This window comes from Neopsephotus bourkii, unplaced genomic scaffold (assembly GCF_033783945.1).
Source record: "Neopsephotus bourkii isolate Nb327-2 ecotype Australia unplaced genomic scaffold, CSIRO-AGI_Nbou_v1 NB_951, whole genome shotgun sequence".
In the NCBI taxonomy this organism is placed as follows: domain Eukaryota; kingdom Metazoa; phylum Chordata; class Aves; order Psittaciformes; family Psittacidae; genus Neopsephotus; species Neopsephotus bourkii.
This window is the reverse complement of record NW_026901445.1, coordinates 2789407-2809036: the sequence shown is the minus strand read 5'-3', so window position 1 is coordinate 2809036 and position 19630 is coordinate 2789407. Positions and strand designations below refer to the sequence as shown.

Below are 19630 nucleotides of genomic sequence, written 5' to 3'. Positions count from 1 at the left end.
ATTTCAACTTTCATATATTTGGACAGAACAATGCCTATCCTTTCTCTAGCAGCAGAGATGACTGAAGGTGAAAATTATACAAAACGTATTTGGTAATAACTCAGACGCCATCCTATATTCCTACCAGATTTTGAGGCTGTAAAAACATTCACAATATATTAAATGTATTAAATAACTGTTGGAGTATTTCTAAACAGTTTTCATTTCATATCCTACTCTGATTAAGCCAGAGAAATTTCATGGCTTCCACCAGCCCTCCTTCCCAATTTTATGCCTGGAAATAGAAGAACAAAGAATACTAAGGGTAATTTCTGAACAGCAAAAGCTCTCCATACATATGGAAATAACAGCCATTGTACCTCCACGGTCATTTTCTAAATTATGTTCACATGAAGAGTTATGAAGAGGAAGTAACAATAACTAGAGAACTGGGAATACTGCTGGTATAGTATTCACTTAACCTTATCAAATAGCTGTTTGTCATGCCCAAGTGAGGACAAAAGAGGAGGTAGCCAGTCTAAATTTCTTTCTTGTTATTGTCCCAAGGTCTGATGCCGAGTGCTGGTTCAATTGCTTCAATTGTGAAATTTCCTTTGTTCATTTCAGGGAGAGTTCCACAGACACACCGGTCATGGGACCCCACCCTTAGTGGGTCAAGGACAGAAAGTAGCTACAAGCTCTTCATAAACAGGTAATCAGAATTCATGTTCCTGAAAGATGGTGCTGTCTTATTGCCAGATGAAACAGCAGCTAATGAGGCAATGTCATTATCAGAAAATGCCTGATTGCCATCTGAACCTGTTTTGATAATAGATACTGTTTACACAGAATTAAAGCACACCTAGGCTCAGTTTGGCTTCAAGTGAAACAGTCTGAATGTGCTAGTGAAATGGAGCTTGGGCCCTGATCAATCCGTGCAAAATAAGCACACTGAAGTTTTCTACCATTACTCTTTACCACTGTGTCCTGCCAGCTGTTACTGGCCTCCCAAAACAGGTGCCCCTAGCATGTCTCTGGCATAATTAGACAGGTAAGGAGCAATAGCTCGCTGTGCCTGAAACACCTGTGAAGCAGCTCCACAGGGAGCGTGGAAAGGAAAAACATGTTGAGAGGGTGCGAACAGGCATTGCTTTAACAGCCAAGGTGTTCTGCGGAGTCCATATTTGTCTACATTCAGATTTTGGCTCTGGTCTTGACTTGCTGTCACATTAGCAGAGGCCTGATGTGTTCTGGAGTGGTTATGACAGACCATGTATATGATCCATCATTTTCAGTGGTTTATTTGCATTTCCATCTCAGTTCTTAAATTGATTTGCCTCACTTTTGTCAGCCATATCCAGGCCTGCACCGCCACTTTACTGAAGAGTTTCAAGTAACCCAGGGACACAACTAGTAAAGAACTTGGCTCTGTCATAAGGATTAGCCTCATTTCAGCCACAGTCTATACAGCAGCCCTGTAGACATAGTCAAGGAAAGCTGAGAATTGTACAGCTGATACTTACTCATTTTCAAAAGCCGGGGAAACACCACTGCTGCCAAACAAGGGTTTTCTAAACAGGGTGTTACCATAGTGAAGCTGTAATCATGGCTGTTTCCAAATGAAGAAGAGATGTAAGTACTGTTAGCCTGTAGGCACCACAAAGACCAGAATCCCATAGTTAAGCACCATGTAATCCCTACAGACATCCCATTTAAATTGAGTTCTTGACCCAGTTAAACAGGAGTTTCTTCTTTTAACCATGGCATGAGTAATTCAGGCCCACAGGAAATGCTCTATTTAGATCAACACCCAATTAAATGTACCCCAGGTAAACAGTTGAACTTCCTGTTAAAACAGCCACAATAATCTGTGTGATGTGAGATACCCGAGTACACCTCTAAACCTGCAATAAAGAAAGAACTACAAGCAGGGTGTAGGATAGTGCCAGTTTTTGTGAAGAAAGAAGTCTCTGCCTACCTAACTACACACAAAAACATACATATGTGTGTAGACAGATATCTATATATGCGTTACACACCTGGGAATGCTATCAGTAACAGAAGATTTATTTACTGAGTATTTTGGAGCAAATGCAATGCTTCTGACTACCAACCTGGGTATTGTCTCCATATCCTTGATCTAAAATCATACTGCTAAGAAAATGTTCCCCTCCTCTGCTGAAAGATGAACTCTTCAAATTTCCAGCAAGCTGTTTACCATAGGATTTCAGGACTGTAAACCTCAGTTTTGGTTGTAAGCATCTGCAAGGACCTATTTTAAGTACCATGACAACAGTGGAGTTTAATTAGTTTGGAAACCACTAATTTCCCATGCAGAAGGACAACCAACACAAAACTTAGTGATGGGTTTACTATCTATAAAGCTTACTAATATCATAATTCTATAAGCCATCCAACTGATATAGTTTACATCTCATAAAGTTAAGCTTGAAGTGCACACAGGACTCTGGCCTATATATAAAGAAGGCACAAATGTCAAGTCTTGTATCTCCCACCTTGCAGGCCTAATAACAGGAAGTGTTTTCCACAGGAAAACCAAATCTTCTTAATAAAGCGTCTTGGGTTTTTAGCTAACAGTATTTTCATACCCACAAAAGTCACTTTAGGTGTATTTCTTAGTTAAATGTTGATCTGTAAGAGATCATGTAGCTAGAAACAAAAGTGTCTAGACAACTTTATAACAGAGGAATTTAAACTAGGATAGGATAGGATAGGATAGGATAGGATAGGATAGTTTGTTCAGTTCAGTTGGAAGACAACTGCAACAATCATTGAGTTCAACTTCCGGACTATCTCAGTGCTGACCAAAAGCTAAAGCATGTTATTAAGGGCAATGTCCTAATGCCTCTTAAACAACTGATGAGCTTGGGGCAGTGATCACCCCTCTAGGAAGACTGTTACAGTGTTTGGCCACTCTCTCAGTAGAGAAATGCTTTCAAATATCAAATCTGAACCTTCCCTGACACAGCTTTGAACCATTCCCACGTCCTGTCACTGGATATCAGGGAGAAGAGATGGAGATCAGCAATTACTTCAGTAACTTTACTAAAAACATTTTGAAAACTCCATGAATAGTTTCCTGAAGCAACTCTACAACATGCAAAAGAAAAGGATAAAACTTTGGAATAACAAAAAATGTGTGACCTTGGCATTTTTTTTAAATGTAATTAACAAAAACCTACCTCAACAAAATCTTTCCTCCTATACCACATAATCAATCTTTCCTCATTGATAAGTGTATATATTATACTTTAAGTTTATTCTAAGCACACATGTTTCTGCTCATGTGGAAAACTCCATTACTGTATGTATTACAAGTATAGTGTAAAGACATCTTTCTGATCTGATTTCACACATCTTTGTCTTAATTAAATAGAAAAGTCACAGTATCACAGTATGTTAGAGATTGGAAGGGGCCTCAAAAGATCATCTAGTCCAATCCCCCTGCCGGAGCAGGAACACCTAGATAAGGTTACACAGGAACGTGTCCAGGCGGGTTTTGAATGTCTCCAGAGAAGGAGACTCCACAACCTCCCTGGGCAGCCTGTTCCAGTGTTCTGTCACCCTCACTGAGAAGAAGTTTCTTCTCAAGTTTAAGTAGAACCTCTTGTGTTCCAGTTTGTACCCATTGCCCCTTGTCCTATCATTGTTTGCCACTGAGAAGAGCCTGGCTCCATCCTCGTGACACTCCCCCTTTATATATTTATATGCACTAATAAGGTCACCCCTCAATCTCCTCCAAACTATAGAGACCCAGCTCCCTCAGTCTTTCCTCATAAGGGAGATGCTCTACTCCCGTAATCATCTTAGTTGCCCTGCACTGAACTCTCTCCAGCAGGTCCCTGTCCTTAAACTGAGGGGCCCAGAACTGGACACAATATTCCAGATGCGGTCTCACCAGGGCAGAGTAGAGTGGAAGGAGGACCTCTCTCGACCTACTAACCACCCCATTCCTTCAGTTCCCTTAGACATTAATTTATTCTAATGAATTAGTATTAAGATAATTTAGTTTCCATTCCTGGAAAACTCTGAATAATGCAATAACTAATGTTATGATTTTGGGAAGCTTTTTTGCTCCAGAAAATAAGAAATTAGGAATTTAGAATTCACAGAAAGACGAGGGGCTAAGCTCTTTGCCTGTTGACTTCACCAGAATGAAACCAGCTAGATCTGACTCACCAAAAAAAAAAAAAAAAAAAGGCAGATTTTAGATGTATTTATAAAGGGTATCAATAATATAATCTCAGTTGATTTATTTTGGGTTTTTTTTTTTCTGTAATGAAGCATTTAACAACTTGTAACTGACAGTGCCCTGGATTTCATAATATTCTTGCAGTCAATGCACCTTAAGCTCTTTGTTCTCAAGTCTGTATTGTTTTGATTGCATGCTATATATATATTGCTCACTATGACATTTATTTTGAAGATCAGTCAGTGCTGTAGAAGAAATCCCTACTGGAATTAAGAAGAACAGCAGACAGAACCTGCTAAGTTTAGGTTCCACCTTCTCTGTGTCTACAAAGGACTACACAGCAGCTGCTGCATCACAGAAATGTTTGTTCCACAGGAAGGAAAAGGTGACTAATGAAAAACTTATAAGCTGATTAAAAATGTAAATATCACTAAAGATAAACTTCTTATCCTGTTGCCAGTGACCTGCATGAGTCATATCATTAGATGAGTATTCTAATTTGACAAACTCCAAATTAGACATGATCCAGTCCTGGTAACTCAGAACTGAAGGCAGTGAAAGCTCTTGTCTGTAAAGACTAAGAACAAGCTTAGAATCAAACCCTCTCTGACCTACAAGTATGGTTTCTGCAAGCATCAAGCACCATATGGTCTGTTTTCAATAACCACTTTGACAGGAGCTTTAGTACAGCAAAAAAAAATTACAGAGACACTGAACCCAAACACCTGCTGGTCAACAGTGCTCAAAGGTCTTAAATTGCTTTTATAGTATATGCCTGGACAGAAAGCAAAGGCTAGCAGAGAGTGTGCCAAACCAATAGTTCACCTAAGGGTCTATTCCTAGTTGCTAATTTGTTGTAGGACTCTGCTAAATGGGAAGGATAATGTTGTTTTTGGCAGTTTGGTCACAAAAATCTATAAATAATTGTATCAGAAAACTCCACAATGCTGCTACCATGGAGCTTTCTGGACAGTTTTCAGGCTGGTGAGTCCTTTAACCTATTCCCAGTTCACCAGCTCCAGACTGACCAGGGGCAGAACTTTGATCCAGAGTTTCAGTTAGACACATTGGGAAGTTATCTTTTTATAAATAAATTTAGTTTTAAACTTTGTGAATATGTTTTTTGCTGGGATAATAATAGAGTTCCTCAGGCATCCAGTAACTGTTGCAACAAAGTGCTAGACTCTTGTTATATGTGATACAAAATTGCATTGTCTTGTTAGATGATACTGGTATTATGAAACTAACCATATATTTTCTCAAATGAAAATAAGAAAAAGGGAGATCTAAATGGTCAAGGTACTAAGTCACGGAGAATGGTTGGAAGGATCCACATCTTGCCACTTGCAGACATTCATTTTTTTTCTGTCTGCTTGAAGGATATAAATGCATAGATAAATATGAAAAAAAAAAACAGTAAGCAAAATTCCTTGAGATAGATGCTTACTAAGAAAAAGCTCACTAAGTGCTTGTTAAAGTCTGTGGAACTTATAGGAGAAGAATACAGTGTCTGCTAATACATCAGTCAACTTTTATTACAAGGAAGAAAGTAGATCTGTGTTCCAGTCTGGTGCCCTATGGAAGCTAGGCTTATGAAAATCACAGTAGCATGTATGTTTATATGTACATGTCTGTGACTGTCCTTATAGTAACTTGGGAATCAAATGACAAAAGGTCTTAGAAGAAATTAAGTTTCTGTGGATGTCATGAAAATAGGTGCCTTGCAAAGGAAATGGATCTTGGTTAAGTGCCTTTACAGAAGAAAAGGCTTCAGCATGACCTCCACCTATTTAGACCCCAGAGAGCCCATACAGGAGAGACTCCAAACAGAGAAAAGTCTTCAGTCAGCATTTCCATCTTATTAGACACTGAAGTCAATTAGCTACAACATACAGACAAACAGAAATGGGTTTCATTGGTACTGGTGTTTGGGATCTTCATTATATTAAGGAAACATTTATTAAATTTCTAAATTGCATCCTTACAGTTTTCAGGTCCAGAATTTGTTATTTTGTCTAGTGAACCACCAGTGACCTTACAGCTGCCTGGATCAATTGTGGTAAGTATGAACATTAAGAATTTAGAACTAACCAGGTGATCCTTTAGTTGGGGCTTTTTGTAAATTACAGATGAGTCCCAACTCAGTATTCTTGTGCTCCTCCCAAACCAAGTGAGGGTTCCTGCAGAGGTATTGGAACTTGAAAGGAGGTCATTTAGTTTTCAGTGCTATGTATTTTTTTCTGATGGTGTAAAATAGCTTAGTTTATCCTTCTCAGGAAGGATGCTTACTTTAACACAAGACTTTTTGAGATTAAGATTATACATTGTATATTAAGATTATACATTGTAGAGATGCAATGTGACATCTAGTGCCAACATATAGGACTCCTTCTATTTGCAGGCACCTTTGATTAAGATAAGGGAAAAGGCTGACAGCATACAGCAGTGAAAATGAGGGTGATTGTAGAATCTGAGTATGCTCGGCTGTTTTATTGGGATTCCCTGGGTTTTAAAAGAGTAGAAATGTTTGGGATATTAATCTGTGAGAAGGGAGGCAGGGAATAGTATTGTGTTGTGACCAACTCCATCAGGTTATGTAGAGACAGGAGACTAGGGGGCCTCAGCAATAAAATGTTGTGGAGCTTGCATTGCTTGTACTTGGCACTCATTCTTCATTTTTTTTTACATGTTCTTAGACTAAAAAAGGGAAATCCTATTTGTCCCAGAGGGATCTCAATGTGATTCTACTCAATGGGCAGTGCCTTGAGGTGCAATGTGACATCAAGTCCAAGGCAAGAGATGTTTTCAACACCGTGGTGGCATATGCAAACTTGGTGGAACATTTCTACTTTGGCTTGGCTTACCTGAAAGGTAATGAAACATAGCTAACTAGAGTAACAGTTCTCCCCCTCAGTGCTTTTGTATTCACTTTATTAATGAATTGCAACAAGTTCCTTTAAGGTCCTCAGATGAAAGTAGATCCAAAGCTTAAGCAAAAGTCAGGTATGTTGATTTACACTGTACTGCAGAGGTGTAAAGTATGTCTACCCTAGGGACTTTGCATCAGCACGACCATACTGTTATTATCCGATATTCTCATGCAGCAAAGGCTGTGTCCCAGCCTTGCACTGGGATAATATTGAGCCATATAGCTCCCTTAGAAATTCCAGGAAGCACTGTAATGAGGAAGGCTGACTGTTCCTAGATATAAATTGGAGTACAGGCTCAGCTATTTCATCTACAAGACACAAATCTCCCTAGCCCATTTCTGATAGCAAGCATAGCTGAGGCACTAGGAAGAAGCATACCTTGTGTGTAGGACATGAAGATTACAATGGTGAGCAGAATACAAGCCCCGTTGATTTTTGAGTAATTCCATAGACACCTCACCAATCCAGCATCAAACAATTCTAATCCTAAATTACACACTGTGTTATCCTAATTTCTGCATCAAAGAAGCAGTAAATTAAGCCATGATGCAGAGAAATATATCTCAACTAACATCCATGATCCCTTTTTTTATTGCTAGTGATGCACTGAACAAAGCAGAACCTTGAAAAATTGAAGTCTCTCCAGATTTATCACAAAATCCAAAATCTCATTTCAGGTAAAGAATTCTTCTTTTTGGATGAGGAGACCAAACTCTACAAAGTGGCCCCAGATGGCTGGAATGACCAACCCAAGAAGAAAACATCCATCATTAATTTCACACTCTTTCTAAGGATAAAATTCTTTGTCAATCACTTTAATATTATCCAGTAAGTGTATGCTTCTGCTGATGGCAGGAAAAACAGAAGCATTTAAGGTGACTGTTCAAGGCTTCCCCTGTGTTCCTAAACCTTCTTTATGTTCCAGGCATGGCTTGACAAGGCATCAGTTTTATCTTCAGCTTCGTAAAGATATTTTGGAGGAGCGATTGTATTGCAATGATGAGACTGCTCTGAAACTTGGTGCTTTGGCTTTACAGGCAGAGCTTGGCAATTATGCTCCTGAGGTGTGGATAAGTAATACAATATTTCTCAGAGGTCTCTCTCAACAACTTTTGTTTGTCACCTAGAGTTTAAAGAAGAAATGTAAAAAGCACATAATTTCAGCTAAGTCCTTTAGTAATCACATTTCATATTTAATTTTAAAAATTACAAAGTTTTCCTGATTAAAGAGCAATAATAAACCAGATGAATTTGGTAGGCAATATGGCAGAATCATGAAAGACTCTTGGTCCTTCATAATTAATATTAGAGGCCAGAAACTCTAAAAATCTGCAGAAAAAATTCAACATAGGCACAGCTTTGATGTGTAGAGGGGTTTAAAGATATTAGAAAACATGGAAGAAAAAAAATAAACACTTCAGAATTTGCAGCTATTTTATGTGTTGGCTCAGATTCACAACCTACAAAGACAGATTACTGATGCTTTATCTGAACTACTTATCCCAGTTTTAAAGTATACAGAAAATACCCATTCGTGGCCTTTGCTGTATCTTCAGTTGTACAAATCAGTGTAGCTCTGTTAATTGAACTCTTGAGTGGTCTGATCTATCTGGTTGGATCCATCCCTGCACTGGGGCTCCCCTTGTAGTTTGTACTGAAGCAGCTGTAGCTGTCAGCTCCACATGCACAACTGCAGGCATGCACAATACATACAGTAGTGTGTACTTTAAGCAACTGGCTGAGCACAAGTACAAGAGGAACATTTGGCTGTCATGATACTACCTGCTGTTCCCCATCTTCTCTTAGGAAATGGCAACAGGGTGACTTCAGCACATGGGTCACCTTGAAAATGGAAATGCACCAAGTAAGAAAAGTCAAGAAAGAACAAAAAGCTTCTCTCTCTGTTGTTTGGGTTGTTTATTTCTTTTATTTTATTTTACTTTATTTTATTTTATTTTATTTTATTTTATTTTATTTTATTTTATTTTATTTTATTTTATTTTATTTTATTTTATTTTATTTATTTTTTCTTCCTCCCAAAGATGCATGGGAAAAGCTATTTTCGTGTTGAAGACTACGTTCCAGCAAGCAGAATAGAGAAAATGACCCTGGCACATGTACAGAGGGAGCTTGCTAAATTACATCGTATGAATCGTTCCCTATTTGAGGATGAAGCTGAACTAGAATTTTTAAAGGTAACTTGCCATACCCCAAACATTTATTTTGAGATAGAAAGCCCCTCTCTCTTTACACTGTCTATTATTTCTTTCTTGTCTGATACAGTATATTTTAGATATGGTGAACAAATTTGAACAGTCAACAAAAACCTGTGAATTTCATTCTGCTGCAGATACTGGTACTCTAAATAACTTCCATAACATTTCCATTGTAGTTTCCCTTTCACTGATAGTTTATAAAGGGTTAATATACATTTCAGTGTATTTTCAACATCCCAAGGGTTGATGCAAATTTTCAGCATGTTACCAACATGTCTGAGCTCCAGATGATTATAAATGTGCCTACTGAATGTATTAGGGATGATTATAAGCATGGGAATAAGCACTTTCTTGACTTCTGAAACTACAGCAGCTATTCAGCTACTTTCTGAACATGTAGTGATTATTTGTTTAAAAATATCTGTGAACTCTGGAAGGTAGGAATAAGTTCTCCAAAGTATTTTCTCACATGACTCTTTCTCTAGGGCTCTAGACTGTCATGATGATGTGAAATATTTTTTTCTTTCCTGATTTCTCACTCTCCCCCAAACTTCCCTGCCTGCTATCAAATGAAAAAATCAGGATTTGATAATGAATAAGTATCAGTAGCCATTTAGATGCAGTGCCACATGTTTTTATTTATAGCATAATTTTAGCTCAGTTGCTGTTTAATTATGTTAGTTCCTCATCCAATGTTGTCAGTGGAATTGAAGAAATAGATTGAAGCTTAGCCTTAATGACAGTTCTATCCTGCGTGGCAAATCCAATGAAGAAAATCAGCTTTGTTAGTATCTGTTTCAATGAATAAGTTTGTAGAAGAAGCCAACACATCATACAAAGTTAGAAAAATAGCCCCCATGGCAAGAACATGCACATTTCAAATACAAAAAGGATTAAAAATGAAAACCTAGATTCAGCAAATAATTATAGATGCCCTAGTTTTCAGGACCTAAATATTTGTGCTCTGGATGCTTTCTGAAAAACTTACTTTCTTTTATTTTTCACCGCTGAAAATCCCTTTTCCTTACTGAAAAGTAATTTGGGGATTCTATGTTAGCTTCTCCTCCCCCTTCCCCCCCAAAAAAAAAGCTGTAGAATACACTTTTACTGATCTGCAGATCACAAAAGAGAACAGAAACCCCTCCTCATATTCCATAGTTCTGTAAAGGGTCTGAGTCATTTTTTAACATTTTGTTGCCAAGTGCAGGAGGTACAAAGGCAACAACCCAGAACCTCTGGGTGAGTTCCTCAGAGTATCCTCTGTACAGATAGATGGCAGGGCCACAAGCTGGCCCTTCAGTCCCTTGAAGTATATTCCTACTTAATGTTTTACTTAGCAATGGACATTGTGCAAGAAAGAAGTGACACCTGCTATAGAGTCTGGCACCGAAAGGAATTCTGAGACAGTGAAATTCCCTCAAAAGTCACCACTATATCTGGGTAAGATAATTTAAGGGACAAATTAGGAAACCCTATAATTTAAGACCTTGGCAACAGAAATCTATAATGTCTGATTTTAAAAGATGATGGCCATAAAGAAATGGACATATGTACCTATATGGACATACGTGTGAGATAGCTGCAGGAAGGGAGCTGTAGTGTCACTGTCCAGTTGGATGTCACTATTGTTGAAAGGAAACCACACAAGCCCATAAAAAAGTCATAGTACCCCTTGCACCAAAATATTAGCGGTTTTACTAAGACCATCATATTTGCTGTACTTCACGGTTTCTGGGTTTGCTCAGGAAAACAAAGACACAGGAAAGAAAATGAAATGAAACAAGGCTTAACAGTAGTCAAGCAGCACTAATCCTGCATGGATTTCTATTCAGAAATGCACACAAGTGCCAAGTAGCAGTAATGCTGAATACCTCAGTGGAGGAAGGTATATAATCCTCCTGCCTCTTCAAATGAGGTGCGTGGGAAAGCGTTGCTTCAATTTTACGCATGGAAAATGAATGCATGTAATGGTCCTATGACATACCAAAGAGATGATTCTGTGAGGCAGCAGATAGGAAAATTTGGTAAGGGTTTTCAAAGGTTTCTTGACAGAGTGAAAGAATATTGAGTAAAGAGACTCAAAACCACTTCCTTTCCCAGCTACTTACATTTTCTTCCCATGCATCTTTAAAGGGTTATGCTTGGTAAATGCGCTTTTTCTCTACAAGGTGACTCAGCAACTTCCTGAATATGGAGTCTTATTCTACCGTGTGTCCCAAGAGAAGAAAGGAGCAGCAGGGGACATCATCCTGGGAATCTGTGCCAAAGGCATCATTGTTTATGAGGTTAAAAATCAAACAAGAATTGCCAGTTTAAGATTCCAGTGGCGTGAAACAGAGAGAATTTCAGCTCATGTGAGTTGGAACCAAGTGATTCTCTTCTCCACCCTACCACATTACTCCCCTTCTGCCTGTCACTTTGATAAATATTGCATTCAGAGCCAGAATTAAACTCATTCTGTACAATCAAGTCCTTTTTGAAAACAGTCTAAAATCAAGGCTGGATGTGGATGTAGTTACCAAGATACCCAGCTCTCAGTGAGGTTTAGATCTGGAGGGGTTTTTGCCAAGGCTGGAGTCAAATTACTATGAAACTGAATAACCTGGTGTTGACAATCTCTCTATGGCATATTCCCTATTCATTCCCATCTTCCCCTCTCTCTTCGCCCCCTCCATTCCCTCCCCCACCCCACTCCTTTTGTTTTCCTACCCACAGCAGGTCATGGGATCAATCTCTGTCTTTCCAGATCTTATTATTTCCATCCTCATCTCTTGGTATACTGATGCCTGTTAACAAACTGGTACTGGTGACAAGATTGTGACCCCTTCTAAATTCTATTTTGCCATCAGAGGTATATCAATTTACCATCATACACCATAGGTGTCAACCTGCATCACACATTCCCCAGCCTGCCTGCTCTCCCAGGACTGCCTTTCTGACCCTTGAAGATAGTTTTGATTTTATATTAAATTGATTTAATCATTTTAACATCTGTAAGGCCAAATTTTGCCCGTTCTGTCAACCTGCTCTCAACGTAGTCAATGTCCAAAGTCTCCTGACTTTTGACATAGGGTAGAAGACAGCCACCTCAGTAACAACTGCTGAATTTATGATAGGTATTTACTGTATTCAAAGGCATGAAACCAGGCATAAATACAACTGGACAAACCAACAAGATTATGTAAATGAACTTTCAGTGCCTCACTGTAATGACTGATATATGAAGCAAGCTGTGCTTTTTATCCTTTTAGAGAAAAAAGTTCATGATTGAAAGCAACTTCAGTGGCAAGAAACACACCTTCATTACCGATACAGCAAAGACATGTAAATATCTACTGGACCTCTGCTCTGCCCAGCACAAATTCAATGCACAGATGAATTCTAGGCAACTTCGGCAGACATCATCAGGTGAGGTATAAATGCACTTTTCATTATTTAGGATATAGGACAAAGTTAGCTATTAGAAAAAGTGCATTCAGTGAAGCTGATAATCAGAACATGCCACATCAGTTTCACTCTGTTTCAGTTTCACATTTGCAAAATAGAAAATAATGTCTCCTACTCACTAGAATTTAGAGGTGTATAAGTCTAGTTTAGTTTCTGGATGAGAGTGGGCATGTGCAGGGGGTGGAGAGGGGTTCTCTGATGATAAAAACTATGTAGCTAAACCCAGATTAAAAAAAAACCCACAAACATGATTACACTTCCCTTCAGGAAATCTGCTGAGAAATCTGAAGAAACATATCAAGCTTACTCCAACTGTATCCTGAGAAATGTTGCTCAAAATGAATAAATGCAGTACTGCCCAGCTGTGCTGGAGCTGAGCTTAGCTAACTAGCCATATTTGCATAAGACAGGGGTTCAGCTGTATGGTTCAGTCCCAGATCAAAACCACTAAACCCAAGGCACATCCGTTATACTCACTCAACTATGTAGCTGCTAGCTGCTTTTATCTTAGATTTTGCCATGTCTGTGGAAGATATGACTAATGCCTCCTTAAACTTCAGATTTTCTAGTTTCAAAGACAAAGTTATGCTCAACTATGGCCAGTTACATAGCACTTATTGTGAGGATAATTATAGGGAAACTGAGGCATATAAGAGAAAATAGCCTAAGCTGATAACTGTCATCACTCTTGGCTTCAGTGAAGCAACATGAGTTTTCACTAGCTCATCCACTGTTTTGAACAGAATCATTATCATTTAGAAGCACTGGGTGTTTGACCCAGTGAGTCATAGCGGGAGAGTCAAGTGTCATGCCTTATCTGCTGGGATACTCCTTTCTCTAGTAAAACTGTAAAAGCGTAGGCAAAAAATTATATCATGGAATATAACAGGATGATTGATATATGGCTTTTTTCCCACTAAAATTATTTAATGAAAGTGAAATTCCACCTGTACATATTTGTTACCATGGCAAAGGTGCTAGGATGACATTTAGGTTCAAAGCATCTTTTGTTGCTTGGGCTCCTGTAGCTTCAAACATAACTTAGTGGGACTGTGATCTGTAGCATACAAATGAGTGCTAACAGTGAATCTTAGAGTTTCCTGTGTCACATTTGCTTGTGGTAACATATCTTAACAAAAATTACTACATTCAATATATGAGAGCTGAGAAAATTATAACCCGAATCTTGATTATAAGCCCCCTCCAACCAATGAAAAATCAGATTTACACAAGCCATGTGACTGCAGGTTCTGAGGTCTGATATGCGCTTGCTGTCCCAGAAATAAAGGCTTTGAGAAGACAATGACAGACAGTAATTCACAATGCTGCCTTAGTCACCACTGTGAGGCTGTAAGACATTATAAGGCTCTTTCTTCATGAAGGAAACTTGCTTCTGCTGCACTCTTCAAATGTACAAGTCACCATCTCTCCAAACATTGCTAGCAACCCCCTACTTTAAAATTATCATGGCAACTCTCACACTGCGCTCAGACTGTGGACAGTTAAGCCTTCTGATGCCTCAACAAATGCCCCCTGAACCAAGTCGCTGAGGAAAGAGGGAGCCTTGGTTTAATGCCTCACAGCAGCATTCTAGAAAGCATTCAGGCTAACACTTGTTAGGAAAACACATGGCAGGTCAGCTGTCATGTATAAGCACAATTAAAGCTTATATTTCTGCTAGCCTATATCAAGCTTGTTTTACTTTCCAGCATCCCTCCTATTGCCTACTGTCCCTCTCGCCTTCAAATCCCCTGCCCAGCCCACCAGCTGAGAACCTAAATAAATTAACAATCCCTCCCCCAGCACTATCTTGTTTCAGGGAAATTAAATCTTTTGAGAGGATAGGTTCGTATATAGCAGAGCCCAGATGTCATTAAGCAAGTAGTAGATTTCACACAGAGGTGGAAAACTGGGTAGAAAGCACTGCCATCAATATGGCCCCTTATTCAGCTTCACTTGTGGAAATCACTTACAGCAAACAGCCAGCTCCTTGGCCCCTCTCTGAACTTAAGAGAGCATGTATTAGTGTAGCTCCTGTCTTTTCAGATACATATACGTCAGAGTGGTGTCCTGTCCATGAAGGACAGGAAACTACCAACCTGACTAATTCACTCTATGACAGATGGGTATTTCTCCATACACTGAATGTTTCCAAAGTATGCTTTACAGAGATATTCAGTTTTAAATTATACAGGGTTGTAAATTTCATCTGTTTGTGGAAAGTATAATCCATAGAAATGAAATCTAACTATAACATATCCTTTCTATGTCAGAAATTATTTGGAAACCCTTTCCACTCTCTCCAAGGCCTAGATAGCCCCCAGGATACCAGAACAAATATATCTGTGATGCTCAGCTTTTTTTGCTGGCATTTTCTAAAGGTTAGACAGAAAGTGCCTTTGAGCTTAAAAAGATGGGAAATTATCAGTGGATTTATCTCTCCTTCCTCCCTCTCTCTCCCTTCTTATTAAGAGGAAAGTAAATTTGTGGAAATAGACAAATCAAATCCTGCATATGCAGCTCAACATGAACACCTTGCCCTGATTCAGAGATTGTCTCGTTCAGAGAATGTGCTCTATGGAGCAAACCTGGAAAATCTTTCTGCTGGGATGATGAGCAAATCTTGTGATAACCTCAGTGTGGAAACCAGCAACAGGACTAGACACAAAAGCAGTCTCGGCAGGTGGGTTTGCTTTTTCCTCTAAACATGTGTAAGAATACTCAGTCATAGACTATCACTGCAAACGTTTATGGTGAGCTGTGAGGCAGATGGGGTTTTTTGCAGCCTTTATTGTGGTCACACCAAAAGTCCTGGGGTTCCGTGGTGCCAGCAGTAGCGCGTACACAGGCGGGAAGCTAATCTGTTAACAGAGAACTTCAAAAAGAATGACATTTAAATTTGTACTAGACTCAGGAATGAACCACTTACTGGGTTATGGAGAGGGATAAAAATAAGGGAGAATAAAATAAAAATTTTTAGTGGCTTTATCTTCTCTGGAAATGGCCGTATGTGAACTCAATGCACTTTGGAAGCTGGTTTTGAGCAGGTCTTGCCTAATTGATTCCTCCTTGTCTAAAGGTGCAAATCACAGAGAACTGCGTAAGAACTTCTCCCTTTTCATTGCATTGGTACATTCACCAGTGTAGGCAGTTACTATAGCTGCACACAGTCTCAAGGCCTTTGATGAATTCTAGTTCCTTTTAGAATACTGAGAATAGAGCCGAGAAGAACAGGAACTACTATGAAAAGTTTCAGACGAGGTTTTGTTTAAGTGGACAGCAAGGCTAAATGAATCATGCTGAGACTATGCTGTTTTCCTGATGCCTGTGCCCAGCTCAAAGAATACACAAGGCAAAATCAGTTGTGATGTGAGTGGTCTAATGGCAGCTGTTATTTGGAAGCAAATGCTGGCAAGGATAGACTACCTCTACTCTACAATGAAATGTGGCCCAGAAATCAGAATAATCATTGCAAGACTATAAAGACATGTGTTCCCAACTTGGCTCTGACAGACTAATAACAATGAGAAGTGCTAAATACCATTGCTGATTTGTTCCAGTAATGAGGTCTTTACCTCCTGCCATGCAGATCCACATCAGGACTATCCCAGTCAGAAATGCACATCAATTTGAATGGAAAGCATAGGAGTTATGACTACCTGTCTATCCATTCAACTCAGAACACAATCAGTGGTGAGTATAATAATCATAGAGACAGTACCCTTCCATGTTATTGTTTTAATAGCAGGAGACCGAAATATATTTTACTTACAGATTAAAGAATATACTTTTGCACTTCTAGTCCTGGCAATTAACCCAGACTTTAGCAAGACAAGCTCTTTTCTTCCCTTTCACACCTGCTTTCCATCAGGATTAGTGGTAGGGGACTTAATGATATAATTACTCTATCAATGGTGCTTAACACTCTTCATAGACATTGTTCAGTATCCCCAGACTCTCGCGTGAGGCACTACCGCAATGCTCAGAGGTCATCATTTGATTTTCAATTAAGATCTACAACCCAATAAATAATGTATGAGACGACATAGGCTCCAGGTCCTTCCTCTGTTCTTGCATTTGTATGACACTAACTAGAATAAGATCTGGACACCTAATTGTCTAACATTGCATGCACAAGTGAAATACAAAGCTATGATTATTTCTTTGGCCCATTTTAAAATTAGAACTGTATTTTGGTCATGCTGTGGCAATTGCACAATATTAAGTAGTGTTAACACTACAAGTCACCATCCTAATCAGTGCTGATTGGATTGCATTTACAGAGACAAAAGGGCCCTCAGGGACAAAGGCTAGAGTTTCCAAAGGAATCCATAGGAGATTTTGTCTCCAAATCACCCTCATGTTCAATGGGCACTACAAGCCTCTCTCTTTAGATGTCCTAATCTTAAAACTATTGCAGATAAATGCATAGTCTCCCAGGAATAACTTGATGAAATATAACAAGGGAAAGTGTAGAGTCCTCCATCTGGGCAGGAACAACCCCAGGTTCCAGGTATAGGTTAGGGAACGACCTGTTAGAGAGCAGTGTAGGGGAGAGGGACCTGGGGGTCCTGGTGGACGACAGGATGACCATGAGCCAACACTGTGCCCTTGTGGCCAAGAAGGCCAGTGGCATCCTGCGGTGTATTAGAAGGGGGGTGGTTAGTAGGTCGAGAGAGGTTCTCCTTCCCCTCTACTCTGCCCTGGTGAGGCCTCATCTAGAATATTGTGTCCAGTTCTGGGCCCCTCAGTTTAAGAAGGACAGGGACCTGCTGGAGAGAGTCCAGCACAGGGCAACTAAGATGATTAAGGATGTGGAGCATCTCCCTTATGAGGAAAGACTGAGGGAGCTGGGTCTCTATAGTTTGGAGAAGAGAAGATTGAGGGGTGACCTTATTAGTGTATATAAATATATAAAGGGGGAGTGTCACGAGGATGGAGCCAGGCTCTTCTCAGTGGCAAACAATGATAGGACAAGGGGAAATGAGTACAAAGTGGAACACAAGAGATTCCACTTAAACTTGAGAAGAAACTTCTCAGTGAGGTTGGCAGAACACTGGAACAGGCTGCCCAGGGAGGTTGTGGAGTCTCCTTCTCTGGAGACATTCAAAACCCGCCTGGACACGTTCCTGTGTAAACTTATCTAAGTGTTCCTGCTCTGGCAGGGGGATTGGACTAGATGATCTTTTGAGGTCCCTTCCAATCTCTAGCATACTGTGATACTGTGATTATAGGAAGAACTTACACAGAGAGTGTACATATGCTTTTCTAAAGAATACAAGTTTTCAAACACTTGTTTGAGCTTCCTTCGAGTTATATTGTTTCAGAAGTGATGGTAACGTTGAAAAGGACAAAATATATTTTTAATTTTGAAGCCCCAGTTTTTCATACTATATGAATCTATTGTCTCCCTGCATCAATCTGCATTTATTCTAGCTGTTTTGTTTCTGCAGCACCTGGATCACCAGCCATCCAAAAGGAAGTTTTACTAAGTGGTCTAGAAAGGGAAATAATCTGTGTCAACCTAAAACGTGACACTAAGAATGGATTTGGTAAGTAAGGAACACGAATGTTGTGTTTGTTATCGAGACTTTCAGATCCTGGTGCTAACACTGATAGTTGCTGACTAAGCCTGGCCAAGACTGTAACCTTCTTCACCTCATTTATTCTTATAGAATAAAGCTACCAGTCTTTGTGAAGGGCTTAGAATTTCTGAGACTGAAAAGAACTAAGCACATAAATCAAGACCACAATTTTTTCAGAGGATTAACTAAGGCCACAGAGGTCAAGGGGACCAAGTGCTAAGAGTACAGTGAAAGGAAAAAGGGTCTATTTTTGTATCTGAAATGCAAGCTCAGTGATTTTATTTATCTTAGACATTACACGAGGGAGATCATGTTCTGCAAACCTTTCAAGTATTGCCTGTGGAAGTGCAAAATGTGTACACAAGCTTAACACTAATGTTTCCTGACTTTTGGATTCTTATTCAGATAACATTTTTTGTTATATAATACACTGTTGCACTCTATTTTGTTCTTGTGGATAAGTTCAGAGGAGCATCACATTACACAGCTGACCATTAACACAATTAAGCATCAAGTTTCTAAATGTCTGTGTGGAATGTCCTCATCCCAAACCCAACTATGCTATACCAGAAAGAATATATTCTGCAATAAGCAGAATATTCTGAACTAGGATAGTGAAACTGAACTCCTTGACAATAGATTTCATTTTCTTAGGTATGCCTTACATTTCCATTAGAAATTTACATGGCCCACCTGACAGGCCCTACGTTACATGATGCAGAAAAATGTCTGATTTATTAAATGAGCTTTTATACCATTTTACTCCTGCAGGTGTTAAATACTAAGGTCCACATACAAGAGTTTATGACTCTTGTAAGAAAGTACCTGGAATCTTTGAAAGTCCTGTGCCAGGAAGGTATTCTTATTGAGAAATTATACTTACATAGCCACCAAAGTCACCAGCACGCTTTAATTATAATATAATACAAATCTAAAGCTCTTGCAAATCAAGACCTTTTTTTTACCTGTTTTACAAATGCCATGTAAATCAGAGCTCCCCATTCTCCAGACCATATATAAAACTTAAGCCATTAGAGCAAGAGCTTTTTATGCTTCTAAGGTTCCTCTTTTCTAATAATGCCGGTGTCTGCATTCTCATGCTATCTCATTTTTGCAGGTTTTGTAATTATTGGAGGAGAAAATGTAGGAAAATTAGACCTCGGTATCTTTATTGCTTCAATTATCCCTGGGGGACCTGCAGACAGAGCTGGAAATATCAAACCAGGTTATTGTCCTTAGTTTTTAATTAGAATTAAAATA

At 39.2% G+C, this 19630-nt stretch overlaps 2 protein-coding genes across 4 annotated transcripts in view; one reads left to right on the top strand and one right to left on the bottom strand.

Moving 5' to 3' along the window:
• The window catches only part of MAPK8 (mitogen-activated protein kinase 8), a 166641-nt gene that overhangs the window by 87657 nt on the left and 59354 nt on the right, over nucleotides 1–19630 (bottom strand). The window lies entirely within an intron of this gene.
• Nucleotides 1–19630, top strand: part of FRMPD2 (FERM and PDZ domain containing 2) — a 61655-nt gene that overhangs the window by 5674 nt on the left and 36351 nt on the right. For all 3 annotated transcript variants that reach the window (XR_009726307.1, XM_061358812.1, XM_061358811.1), the window contains exons 4-16: nucleotides 607–691; nucleotides 4427–4577; nucleotides 6180–6251; nucleotides 6889–7063; nucleotides 7800–7950; nucleotides 8048–8186; nucleotides 9165–9317; nucleotides 11507–11692; nucleotides 12590–12746; nucleotides 15258–15468; nucleotides 16375–16478; nucleotides 18239–18337; nucleotides 19488–19595. Coding sequence is in view for 2 of the 3 variants with exons in the window: in XM_061358812.1 (XP_061214796.1) it covers nucleotides 607–691; nucleotides 4427–4577; nucleotides 6180–6251; nucleotides 6889–7063; nucleotides 7800–7950; nucleotides 8048–8186; nucleotides 9165–9317; nucleotides 11507–11692; nucleotides 12590–12746; nucleotides 15258–15468; nucleotides 16375–16478; nucleotides 18239–18337; nucleotides 19488–19595 (1791 nt within the window). In the remaining variant the exon portion in view is untranslated. The remainder of the gene's footprint in view (nucleotides 1–606; nucleotides 692–4426; nucleotides 4578–6179; nucleotides 6252–6888; nucleotides 7064–7799; nucleotides 7951–8047; nucleotides 8187–9164; nucleotides 9318–11506; nucleotides 11693–12589; nucleotides 12747–15257; nucleotides 15469–16374; nucleotides 16479–18238; nucleotides 18338–19487; nucleotides 19596–19630) is intronic.